General features: G+C 35.7%; 1 protein-coding gene across 8 annotated transcripts in view; it reads left to right on the forward strand.

Moving 5' to 3' along the window:
• Positions 1 to 14365, forward strand: part of LOC134742929 (PDZ and LIM domain protein 3) — a 40944-nt gene that overhangs the window by 809 nt on the left and 25770 nt on the right. For 7 of the 8 annotated variants that reach the window (XM_063676135.1, XM_063676139.1, XM_063676134.1 and 4 more), the window contains one exon: positions 4377 to 4607. The exons of the other annotated variant lie outside the window; for it this stretch is intronic. In XM_063676135.1, the coding sequence (XP_063532205.1) occupies positions 4377 to 4607 (231 nt within the window). The remainder of the gene's footprint in view (positions 1 to 4376; positions 4608 to 14365) is intronic. 8 annotated transcript variants of the gene reach the window in all.

Here is a 14365-nt window from a genome sequence, read left to right on the forward strand (position 1 = left end):
CTCGTAGTATTAACTTTCATGATGATTTAGAATGATAAATAACATTTATTTTGAATCGATTTGCTTTGATTTTGTTTCATATTTTACAGTTAGTATTTTCCTTGTGTTGATGGTGATAAAGTTTGTGTTTCACTCGGTGGCAAAATTTGTTTAACCCTCGTGCCTTGAAACCCTCGCAACGCTTAAGATTCCATTTTTCGAACCACTCGCTACGTTCATGGCTCAATTTTGAAATCTTTCACTTACTCGGGTATCAATATTAGCACGAGAGGTTAAACAAAAACTTAGCCGCCTTGTAAAACAAAATAACTATTATTAAAACTTTATTGCATATAAAAAATGTTTTTATTGCACAGAACGAATACAATTGTAGTACATAGTAGGTACATATCACAAATTACAGAAAATAGTTGGTGCATAACTGAATTGACATTCGGAGGTTCCAGGAGTCCCCGCACTAGGCAAGGCCTGTATCGCGGGAGACCAGATGTACATTTTATGTCATGCGAGTTAACTAGAATAATATTTTTACAATTGAGGACAAAAATGAGATTCAGGTTTATATAGGTTTATATGCATATGGATATCAAATTACATAGTATAAAATCCGATAATAATGCCAAAAGGCATTTATGCAATTAAGCTCGAATAATAATCATACTTTGCTGCTATAAAACAGCGAGGAACTGACCATTGTCTCACTCATGTTATCACATTAGTAAGGGACACTTTATATATGTAAAAAATGGTTCAATTATTTTCTTGCCCTATTTTTACCCATATTTTTTCTTGCTGCTGAGGTTGTAGATATGTGCCACACAAGACCTGAGTTAGTTGCACCTTTCGCTTTTCAGACCCTCGCCACGCTCGCTGTTCAAAATGTTTCTACTTCCTCGAAAATTCAAAACATATAAGGTTTCGGTATTTATACAACGCCAAATTCTTGCTTATAATAATAATAAAACGTTTATTTATTTAGATAACAAGATCCATTTTGTTAGTATTCTACAAACTAAAACCTAAAAACTATGTTAGTCTTAGACATCGTTAAAGACCAATGTTAAATTTGAGTTAAACTATACATATTTAGTAGCTTTTTATGCCGGTTTAGTTTACTACTATCGTGGTATACTACATCACGGTCCATATGCAATTCTCTGTAGATTCTGTAAGGAAACGCCAGACGGATTTAGATCGGCAGCTGCCAAATCATTGCGTTACGTTTCATTTTATATTAGGTCATGATAATATCTTGTAATATTGATGATTGATATTACATTTATAACATCGTACGATCTGCAGTAACACTAAGCGACGAAGCACGGGAAAGACAAGGCATGATCTTATCGTTTATCGCTAAACACGCACGGGTAGTTCAACTAATTTACACAAAACCTTTACAAATTATACATTAAAACTTCCTCTTATCACTCTATCTATTAAAAAAACCGCATCAAAATCCGTTGCGTAGTTTTAAAGATCTAAGCATACATAGGGACAAACGGACAACTGCGGAAAGCGACTTTGTTTTATACTATGTAGTGATTAGATAAAATGTATTTGTTCCTATATACATATTATTTCAATAGTAAAACTAATCCGTTTTCCGATTTTTTACTTAAATTTACGCAAAATTTATACAAATTACATTCGATAGACGAAATTTATGAAAATTTGAAAAAAATCCAGAATTTGATGATTTTTTGATGTGATTTTGGTCATTTTTTGGGGATTTGTAATTGTTTTATATTTAATGACTATCATAGGTGTATCACAAAAAGTGTACCTTTCTGATGGTAGTAAGATTATTCATATATATCTCTTACTGAAGATTATATATTTATATAAATATGATTTAGACTATGCAACTTCTAACACTGATTTCGCAGTTTACGATTTTCAAATCGAAGTTATAATTTTTTACTATTTTTCCCATAATCAGCAAACAATTACGTAACACAAAACTTCGGGCAAAAAGAAAAAATCCTACATTTAAGGGTTAATTTCATGGCAGCGTGGTCGAGTAAAGGAAAGTAGGTAACAATTTTGAAGCAGGACGTCAATTATGACGTTTTCAACTAAAAGGTACCACATTGTCACTTGTTGATGAGGTTGATTTCTAATTGAAGCTATATGGAAATAGAGCGCCTTACTGACAAGCGACAATAAGTACCTGTTCGGAACGCACCCGAAGTGACGTCACGGACGGCCGACTGCGTCCGAAATTCGAACATCGGCAATCGTCGGGGGCCTATATAACGTCCGCCGCCGCCGACAGCGGCCAACGGCAATCTTCGAGACTACATTGAGCGATAAAGTTGTACTGATTCAGTCCTAAGTTATAAAATAAATCTTTGTACATAATTTAAAATAATAAGTCTTCATTGAAGATCCACTAGGCATCCCTGCAGTATACTTAGAAAGAAACCTCGGCCTCAACAGTACCCTTTTGGTTGAAAATGGCACAATTAAGGTTCATATAAAGTGCGTTGGGGTAAGTTCAATTGGGTTTTTCATGAGTAAGACAAAAAGTGATCCGTATGCCGAAGCATTACGGGCGACTTTTCATCCTACCCCTCATGAAAACTCTTTCAACCTTACCCCAACGCACAAGGTTATAACCTTAATTAATAATTTCAGCTGAATTTTACTTTACAGATTCCCTAAACAACGCTGCCATGAAATTAAATTGTTACCGATCACTACATGGTTCAAATATGTGGTATTTTCTATAAAAAGGGACCTTATTGTCGATGGCACTTACGCCATTATAAACGATGCTCCGATATAAATATACAATGCCGCACGACACTGTGCGGCGTAAGCGCCATCGACAATAAGGTTCCTTTTCATAGAAAATGCCCCATATTGTTACAGGTGTATGTATTTACCAATGATTTTTTATGTAGCTTGTATGGGCAGGTTTTCTTCAGTCTTGTTAATTTATTAATACATACTCAGGTTACCGCGTATCTACGCACAGTCGCACACTATTTGGGTATTGAGGCCAGCTCGGTTCTCCAATGAAAATTAGAGTTTTCAGTATAGATTGGTATCGTATTTTTGATCCATAATATTTAAATCTCTGTCTTCAGCCTCGGACAATCTGACTTGAATTCTATTTGTGTTACATGGAGACAAGCTTAGGTACAGTCAACAGTCAAATTTTTCAAACATCTTGTTCTTATTATAGTTTGAGGGAGTTTAGAGGCGGGCACGAATCTGCAAAATTACCGAAAATCAAAACAAATGCTGCACGCTTTCCATGAATCACATGTTTTGAAGACAAATCGTAGCTGCCAGCAAAGCGTGCTATTTTTCGTAATTTGTTTACAAATCCTGTGTCAGCGATGTGTGTGTCCTTCTATTTTTATTTTTGTACGTATTTTTGGTATAAATGAAAAATAATCTTACACCTGTGTACAGCGATCATTAATAAGCTCGTTTTTTTGTAGGTATATTTGCTTTAAATGTAAAATAATCCTACCTACATTATCGTCGCCTTCGAGCCAACAATCGTGAATTTTCTTAATTTTATTGTCACTAAATTGGCAAAATGGGACGCAAGAATTATGGGTTCCCCTCAGTATTTTTTATTAAAAACCTCAGTATTAAAAATCAATCGTATTTTTGATACAATTGCATAATAATTTTGGTAATATCTCAAAAACGACTCTAGCGATTTCGATGAAATTTACAATATAATGGCGCATGAAAACAACAATTCAATTAAACTAGGGTACATTTTTAAAATAATTAGTTGTCCCGAGTTTTCGCGGTAGCCGGTTGGGTATTAAATTGCAAAATAATGATTCGACTTAATTCTCAAACCAGAGGCAAACGAGGGCGAAAAAATGATCCATCTAGGTTTTAAGAGTAAGATTCACTTTTGAGTGTTTTCAAATAAAAATTTCAATAGGTATTTAAAACACATTAATTGGTGTGTGTGAAGTCCCCAACCCGCATTGTGCTAACGTGGCTGCCTATGTTGCCACGTGCAGTGGGTCATAAGTGTATACATATATATATATGGTCGTGATGATGATACAATCATTGTTTACATGATATAAAGTAATTTCTCAAATTATCGAATGGATGCGTGCAAAACAATAGCAGTATGATAGATTTTTTGCCGCGACTATACCATTGATGTTTTTTTAACAATCTCATAATAATAGTTTCATACCTTATCAGTATTATCTACTGTAATATAGTCTACAAAACCACAACTAAAATAATTAAACTAATTATTAAAAATAATTCTTGCTTTGCTTCACCCAAATCATCAATATCTCTAGAACGGTAACTATTCGTTACAAACTTCCTCCTCTCACTTTCAAAATCGAAACTGAAATTGGCAATCAATATTGTCCTAGGTTCCCGTAAATCGAACTAGGTCGATCGAGGCAGGGTTGCAGCGGGCGGGGCGCGCTAATTTTGCCACAACACCGCGCTTAGCCGTCGAGAGCGCACCGCGTGCAATCGTGCAAGCCATGGGGCGGCTGCATACGTTCGTGGTGACCTTACGGAGAGAACACAGGGACACCAACTGGGGACTTCGGCTGGTCGGCGGCGCGGACCTGGCGACGCCGCTCATTGTCACAAGGGTAAGCCGGTGTAAACAAAGCTGGAACTGTTTACGCGTGGGCTGGAGTGTTTTGATAACGGCCTATGTGTCATATGTGTTGTTTTTGAAGAACTTTTTTTTTGCTCGAATATTTTTGTATTATGTGGTGGACCTTGACGCTTTATTTGACCGCCAAAAAATCTAGCCGTTTAAAAGTCTAATGGTGGTAATGTCAAAGATTTTTCATGATCTTTTAGGCATAGAGGTGATATTTACGGGCCGGTAATGTAAATAAATGTTAGTTTTCTTTCAGTTTTCTTCATAATAATATTCCAATTAGTCTGTGTTGTTATGCATTCGCCAAACAATTTTGCTGTTAGCTGCTGACCTTTCTTATATTTTTTCGTTTTGTATGCCCGCCTAGTAGGTATAACGGGTTGTTTTTGACGCATATCTGTCTTGTTGATACTTCTTTGTTTTTGTTGTGTTTTATTACATCGAATTTTCAAAACAATTAGATGAAATTTAATGATTGAGGTTGTCTATTGATTTCCTAAAACCTACAATGGTACCTATAGAGTTTCGCCCATATCATCGAGCTTCATAAAACAATTTGTAATCAATTAATCATACGTTTCGTTCATAAACTAAGTATTTCATCTGAAAGTTGAATATCGAGGCATGTTTTTTAAACTGACTCGTTTTCAGTATAAAATATAGCGTTTCATCAAACGAGTTGTACGACTAGACCATTAACAAATCCAGAGCGATGTCTCTTTATAACCGATTTATTCTTAGATGGGCGACGCGTTCGACAGCCGTCTTAGACATTGTGAGGCTTGACCCCATTTTGATGGTCTATATATGAATCTCACGGAAGTTGGTTTAAGAGGACAACCCTTGAAGTACTGAGGATTTGAGGAAATATGAATTTACTTCTAAATCTACAGCACTATAAATTTTTACAGTTAAACGAATAGTTGCACATAGTTTTCCCATAGGTAGTCTGGGTTTAAACCAAGTATTCAATTCATTTCTCATCAACATAGTTTGGTTATATTTTTACGAGCTTAACAAAAGAGGATCACGTGGTTTGATTGTTGTTGCCAGACATGTGTGACATGTTTGATGTTATCTTTTCTTGATGTTGTTGCCTTGATGTGAGGATATATTGAACCAGCACGACCATATCACACTACGGTACAGCAATGATCCTTGTTGATTTTAGTTCTTCATTCTTAGTTGTCCTAGCTTATCACTGCACTTTTTAACCAACTTCAAAATATCGGGAGAGGTGGCTCTCAATTTGTTTCAATTTTTTTTCCCGATTTTATGAAGACGGATGGAACGATTTTTTTTTGTTTAAAAGAGTATACTTTACAGTTGGTCTCATTGTAATCGGGTTTTTATTTAGCTTCACTGCATGCTTCAAATCTTGTAAGTAACATAAATTAGAACCACTTTCCGGTGTCCACAAACCAGTAGGTACTTAGGTACCTAAATCATCTCTTTCGCTATTTGTATTCCTATTGGTAAAATTCCCCCTATGTAAAATGTCCTTTTTACAATAAAGTGCCTTTTTAGGGTTCCGTACCAAAACGGTACAAAAGGAACCCTTATGGTGCGACTCTGTTCGTCCGTCCGTCTGCCTGTCACATTGCTAAATATCTTGAGAACTACTGAAGCTATCGATTTGAAATTTGGAAAAGTTATGAAAAACGCTAACCTAAACACATTGGAAGTGTATTTATTTATTTTATTTTTATTAATTATGAAAAATGCCCAATATAAAGAGGGGGCAAAATTTCAAAACGTACTAACTAGGTCGAGTGGGATATAATTTGAAAGAGCTCAAATTAAACATAACAACACATTTATTTGTTTTAAGAAGTAACAAAAAAAATTACTTATGAAGGAAAATGCGGAAAAAAATACCATTCCCCCCCCCTTATTTACGAAGTTTGCCGATGAAAAATTATGAAATTTTTACGTAATAATAACATTATCATAAATATTACAGGAAAAATATAATCACACCTCTATCTTAAAAACTTTTTTTAAAATTATCATAAAATATTTTCTAATTTAATTTGCAATTTAAACCTCTTTGCGGGTATTTATTATACTTGAAATTTCTTTGAGATTACACTAAAAACACATTCTTTCAAATAACACAAAAATTGATGAAATCGGTTCACATGATAAAGAATTATCCCTGAAAAACCAACATACATACAGGTCGCGCAAATTAGTTAGCCAATTTGCCGATAGATGGCGCTGTACACAAATACGCTTAGTATAATTCTGGTTTCTGGTTATAAAAATCTTTCGTGATAACAGTTACATGAGAAAATTTAAAGTTTGTACGGAACCCTCGGTGCGCGAGTTAAACGAACTCGCACTTGACCGGTTTTTTAAAGTCTCTTTTGCTGCGTCTTTTTGTTTACTATGTCGATTGTATGTGATGTGTGCTAGGTCAATCTTTGTTAGGCAACAACCAAAACTCACTAATTACCACCACAAGTTCATAGACATAGTGAACCGTGTTAGTACCGTGATAAGGTTGAGATTTGTTTAGTTAGTTTTTAGTAATTAGTAATTAGTGAGTTTTGACTGTCACCTGACGTAATATTTATTTATTAAATAATTTCACGGTTTAGACTCACTTGTTTTATTCACTCGCGCGACATGTTTCGGAGAGCCTAGGTCTCCTTTCTCAAGCACTAATAGTGCGAGCCGCGTTCACGACGACCGTGTATTGCGTTATTTAATGTTAGTATGTCTCACAACAGTTTAAATTCGATTATTTATTTATTGTTTTATTTTTATAATTTATTTATCTGCATAATTTCAAAGGTGTGTTAAGCCCTTATCTCGTTGGGTATCCTGGTGGAAAGTAAGCTAGCAAAGTCCGTCTACCTAACTCTGCACCAACTTTGACAGAACAAAGTGTGGCAGTGTGGAAATTTGACGTTTCACAAATTTGCACACTTTGTCTTAGCAAATGCAATGCAGAGTTAGCTTGTTCCGATTTCGTTGATTACGATATTTATTTGCAAACTTCCTAATAACATTACATTAAATACATTAAAGTTATCTGGCGACCTTCAATGCAATAAATCTCCGATAGCCTTGATCCCTTTCTCGTGCTTCTATTAAAATATTCATTGCTTCCTCCCCATCTGGTTAGTGAGTCATTGCAATATCAAGACGGACAGCTGAATGATATTGGAAAGCTGAACAAAAATAAATCGGTTTATTTTTACGGGTGCGGTTTTTGCAAGCAAGTACCATAATCATACCATAATATTAATTGCAGATGGCATTAAAATTTGACGTGTCGAACCGTCAAATTTATCCAATCGAGTAACCATAGATTTACGTAGATGTATGTAGGTCTTGCAATCCAGAGATGCGAAAGTGCGAATTGATAATATCAAAGATAGATATAAGTCCGTAATAGATGGATACAGTCTAAGGAAAAAACGTGCCTCGAAAATTACGAAAATTTCTTTCTCGATCAGATGGCGCCACTAGCTTTAGCCTACTCTCGTATAGAGGGCGTTGCCGGTTTCGTTTGTTATTTATAATTTTAACGCATATCCGTTAAAGAACATGGGTGAAAATCATATAAAAATAATTAATGCAAATAAAAAAATCATTAATCCATATTTAAATACATTTTAACGTATTTTTATAAATCTTCATTTTTAGTTAAAAGTATGTCGATAGATGGCAGTGAATTTACAGTGGTTACAAAATTTACTATGACAGTACCGCTCTATCTTATTATATCCTCTTTGATAACATGATTAATTAATGAAATATAAAACATAAGTCCGACGACCGGTCTGGCCTAGTGGGCAATGGTCCTGGGTTCGAATCCCGGTAAGGGCGTTTATTTGTATGAAGAGCACAGATTTGTTCCTGAGTCATGGGTGTTTTCTATGTATTTAAGTATTTATATATTATATATATCGTTGTCTGAGTACCCATAACACAAGCCTCCTTGGGCTTACCGTGGGACTTAGTCAATCTGTGTAAGAATGTCCTATAATATTTATTTATTTATGAAAATTGTATGGATATAAGAATTCTTAAATAGAAAGGCATTGGCAGTTTCATGTTCACACCACGTTATGTTGTTGTATCTCCACAGTATTGTATATCTACCTATATGATTGTAGTTACGCGTTCCTTATATATTACAAAGATAGATATAACTCCGTAATAGATGGATACAGTCTAAGGAAAAAACGTGCCTCGAAAATCAAGAAAATTTGATTCTCGTTCAGAGGGCGCTACTAGTTTTGGTCTACAGTCGTATAGATGGCGTTGACGGTTTCGTTCGTTATTTAACAATTTCAACGCATATCAGTGAAAGAACATGGGTCAAAATCATAAAAAATAATTAATGCAAATAAAAAAAGTCATTTATCTATATTTAAATACTTTCTATCGTATTTTTATAAATCTTCATTTTTAGTTTTAAAGTGTGTCGACAGATGGCAGTGAATTTACTGGGGTTACAAAATTTACTATGACAGTACCGCTCTAGTATAAGTTACTCTATGATATTATCAATAAGTTACTTACGCTAAGCGAAAACGCAGCCCATTGGGTGAAGAACCTAACTATTCATTTGTAAATTTGTAAAGCGACCATGAATTGTAATATGCCATACGACTAAATAAATAAATAAATAAGTTCAAATAGCAAAACGATATTATTTGATATCTAAAATATGAAATGATTGTAGCATACAAAAAAGTTGTAGTGGCAACTGAATTGACAATATAGGTATTATAAAATATGTGAATAAATATGAAATGATGCCGTGACCAGGATCGCCAAAATTGTCACAGTTGGGTTAGGTTTTTCTTTTATTTTGCTTTTTGAGTTTATTAATTATATAACAATTCAAGTTGGAGACCCTTTACATCTCTGGATAATTTGATGATCTTTTTTATTATTATATACATTTAATCTCTGACACCTAGAGACTTTTACATCTCTAAACAATTTTAGTACTTCTGTTATTTGTATAGTTTTTATTAGTTTTTTTTTCTTGTGTAATTTAACATTTATATTTATGTAATTGTTTGTAAAAATTGACATGTAAAAGTGCCCCTGTGGCCTATTTGCTGAATAAATGTTTGATGTTTGAGTAATTATTCGATACTAATGGCACTTAGTTGATAGTTTTAATTATGGATATAGTTTATCCATAGTGAATAAACTTGGTTATGGATAAAGCTAAAAGATTGAATTTTCGATTTTTAGTGACCAAGAGGGCATAATGAAAGAAAGGAATATTACATAAATCAATAATACCGAATTACCTACCCGTATGTGTAGGTATCCATAAACCTCCGAGTGGTAGAGCTATTTCAAATTTTAAATTAGGAGTATTCTTATTTGTTTATGTATCCGAGCAATGAGAAAAAGTGCCGTGTGCGATTGCCAAGTCATTCTATTTATTTAAAAAATCTCTAATTTTGATGTCAAAGAGGTAATTAGTTAACTAATTAACAGGGTAGTATAGGTATAGCTCGTATTTATGTTTAATTCATATAAGAGCGTTTTCACATTGCCCGATCCGATATCGGATGTCAGGTGACCTTTAGAGAAATTCGCTAAAAAATGCCCTATGGCATCATTTCCTTTAACAATCTCAACAAACAATAATTTTAATTTATTTTATTTTATTTTCTTTATTTATTTTCCTTCTTAGGCTAGGTCATTTATAATATAAATATAATAGTAAAATATAAAAACACTTACAAAACAATACAAAATACATAAACACATTATAAAAAACCTAAAGTCGTCGTCAATATAACTTGCAAATAATGTAAACAAACCATTTTACCTTCATTACTTCGTAATCTGACAGAACAACCATGACCTATGTTAGTCTTATACCCCACCTTACCTTATATAATCATACACGGGATTTTCCCCATGTATTCCGTTAATATCTCGCCTCTAAAAATTCAAACATATTATACCTTATATGACCATGTAAACACACTATACTCGCAGAAAAAGCTCTGGACCATTAGTACAATCAATCCTAAGCTTTGTTTGGAAACTAGAAATGACCTAACCAGAAAATTAGACTAAGTAGTCGGGATTTTAGAAACCCTTTTAAACTTTCTTGAAGCAGCCAGAAACCGTGCGTCAAACTTACCTCTTAGCACGTCGCTAGACTAGGTCATGCTAAAGTTTACTTCATTTGACATTATGGAGCACATCATCCAGCGGTGCCCACTCCGTGCATACTCGGGTAGCCCGGATGATCTATTAGACCTGACGCCCGATGATGTGCAGTGGTTGCAAAACTTGGATGTTGCCTTATAAAAAAAATTGCCTATGTGATAAACTGTAATAGATGTCATATATTAAAGAAAAAGTGACGAAGCCCTCCAGTGGTGAAGGCCGGATTTTTCTTTAATATATGACATCTATTACAGTTTATAATTTATATATAGTAGTGTGACTACTTATAAAAACACAATTCAAAAAAATATTTAATAAAATAATTTGATTTGTTCCCAAAGTTGAGTTTGCCTATGTGACTATATCGCCATACGATTAAAAAAAATTGACGTAAACGCAATGCGTCATGAGCGCAAGCGACATGAGTATCCGCCAGCTGGGGTATATTAGATCATCAAAGACCCTCTGCCGTGCACCGTAAGTGCATTTGAAAACAGATCAATTGTGTATCTTATTCCGAGACAACAAGGTACAAAATCGAGCCAGTTTAAAGTAGGATAAGCGTAAAGCCTTCACAGCTACGCAAGTCACAGCGAATTAGCTGAGCATCGCCGTCGAACAGGCGTTGATGGACACGAGTATTTTTATCACGTCCTCGCCATTGACTTGAGGAAGTATGATGGATTTGCGCAGTTCGGTGTTCGGCCTACTTCTGTCATCGCTTTGGGACAACCGCTTCAAAAACCAGTAACTGAGATCTCTTATAGTTACGGAAGTTTTGATAACTTTTATACTGGTTTTTCTATCTTGGTCTGGCGATGGGAATTAGCGGTGATCCGGCGGTTGTTTTCAATAAAAATGTCGCCGGTTGGAGCGACGCCGGTACGCTTTTAGCCTGGCCGCTGTCCAAAGTCGGTGCATACGTCGCTCTCATGTCGCCTAGCCCCAAGGTCGTCGCATGCACTTCTAGCCCTTCCAGGCCCTAGCAATATGATAGCTGGTGTTGCCTTCATACGAGTCTCGCAAATGCTATTACCACCGTCTTCATTCATACAGTCAAACAAATTTAAACTGACCAACCTATATGAAAAGTTATATAGAATCCACTGCTTTTCTCACTATCTTATCTTACTATATAGATATCTCGTATGGAAATATGTGTTGTCGGTTGACGGAGGTTTGCGACACAAAGAACACATTGATTTAGTCCTGGTTTAGATCCATTAAACATACTTAAATGGAAAATATCTGGGAAATATAAAAACTCAAAATGCGCGTTTTCCCAGAGATAAGGCCTAGGCTAGATAGATTTTTCGCCCCCGAAAACCTTCATATATCAAACATCGAAATCGTTAGAGCCGTTTCCGAGATCCCCGAAATGTATAAATACATTTATATCGTATACAAGAATTGCTCGTTTAATAAATTAATAAATGTAAATACATTTTTATGATAGAGCATAACTTAATAATTATTTTAACCTAAATTATAGTTAGAGCTCGGATTTATTTCAAGAAAGCGCTTCAGATCTCTATTAAAAGCGCAATAAAAAAGATGGATTCTCATTTTAGCTGATGGATAGATTCAATGCGTGGCTTTTTTTTTAATACCACGTCGGTGGCAATCAAGCATACGGCCCGCCTGACGGTAAGCAGTTACCGTAGCCTATGGACGCCTCCAACACCGGAGATATTACACGCGCGTTGCCGACCATAACCTGTACACTCCTTTTTTGAAGAACCCCATACTGTAGCCCCTCGGGAAAACCTCGGCAGGGAGCTCATTCCACAGCCGAAGCGTACGCGTTAGGAAATTCCTCTTAAACCGCACAGTACGCGACCATTTAGGTGCTAGGGTGTGAGGATGAACACCCTGCCGATGGCGAGCGGTGCGAAAGCGGCCGTTGGCATCATGTCAAACAATTCTTCAGAGCACAGCCCATTGTACAAGCGGTATAACACGCATAAGGAGGCGAAATCTCTCCTTAAAGGTTCAATACCGCTTGTGAGTTTGGGTTCGTCGACGATTCGTACGGCGCGCCTTTGGACTGAGTCGAAGGGTCCAAGCTGGCATCCAGGTGCTCCTGCCCAAAGGTGACAGCAGTACTCCATATGGGGTCTGACTTCAGCTTGCGCCAGCTTCAAGTTTATAGGATATATTTTCATAATAGAAATTCATAAACGTTACTGAAAGGTTGTCCACATAACTAGATTACATGGTTCCTGGTCGGTCATTATGAACGCGCAAATTGTGCTCGAGTCCTATATACGTTTGTTTTTCCATGGTGACAGGGACTTTACGAGTAAAAGGTGATTCAAGTGAGGTAAGGCAAGTGTGATTCAATCCGCCCATCCCGCACCTGGCTTTCTGTTTATATCTCTAAGGTGAGCGAACGAAACTTCAGAATGTCATGGTCCAACTCTCTCAACCTTCATGTGTGACATAATAGTAATGACTGTAATGAGCTATTTTGTTGCTTGGTATTTGTTAATTTATTTTGGGCGTCAGTATGTCATTTTACACAAAATATTGTGCGTAGTTTCGTTTAAGCTTTCAGAGGGTGAAAAATGGCACAGTTTTTGTTGCTATTACGCTTAGGAAAATCAGGGTGTGTGTTTTTTGCTTCTTATCAGAAGTAACATTTTTAAGTCGTTGGATAAGTTACTGTTATGAGGGTGGCCTTTATCCAGCAGTAAATGCCAGTTAGCAGCAGATGAGCAGTACCGAACATTGACTTATACAGGGTGGGCACAGGGATTCCGACAGACTTTAACCGTGGATTCCTGGCAGTGTTACGAAAGAAAAATGTTATATCAACATGGGTCCAAAATTGCCTAATTAATTTACTTAATTTCTGGAACAAAATAAATCAATTAACGATAGTACTAACTTGTGAACGTATCTTTAGTTTGAAAGAGTGAAAAAGACAACATGCGACACCAATATGACACTTTATAGTCTAGTTTATAGCAGGTGACAGGTAAGTTTACTATTTTTAACACTTCTGCTTTGCATGTGTGATTGTTTGTGTCTTGATATGTATGATTACGTCACATAAGGGCGTGTTAGCCTTGAGTTTTTTTAACTTCGAAATTACTTAAATAATTGAATATCTCGTAAATTAGGCTTTCTATGGCATTGTTATATTACTTTTTTTTTATCCAAATAGGCACTAGAATTCATGGTTAAAGTGTGTCGGAATCCCTGTGCCCACCCTGTATATTACTTAGTAAAGCCCGTCTTTGCGAAGTAATAGGTATATAAGTCAATGGTAGCGAAATGACGCTAAACGCTAAACTATTGAAATATTATCCGTATTTTCTTAATGTATATAACGTCACTTACGGAATTCGCTTGAGTTGTATTTATTATTTTGGCGTCTACTAACGTGATACCTTGTTTATGTCTGGACCGTTAGAGCTAATTGAGAATCTAAATCTTAATCTCGCTGAGAAAATCTGTATTTATAGAATCTGGAATTCTTAGATAAGTATGAAGGCGCCCACTAGACTTTTACATTATTACACAACGTACCTACCTAATGCAGCAGCAGAAGTTGCTAAGCGGGCGAGGTGT

Source organism: Cydia strobilella, chromosome 7 (genome assembly GCF_947568885.1).
Source record: "Cydia strobilella chromosome 7, ilCydStro3.1, whole genome shotgun sequence".
In the NCBI taxonomy this organism is placed as follows: Eukaryota; Metazoa; Arthropoda; class Insecta; order Lepidoptera; family Tortricidae; genus Cydia; species Cydia strobilella.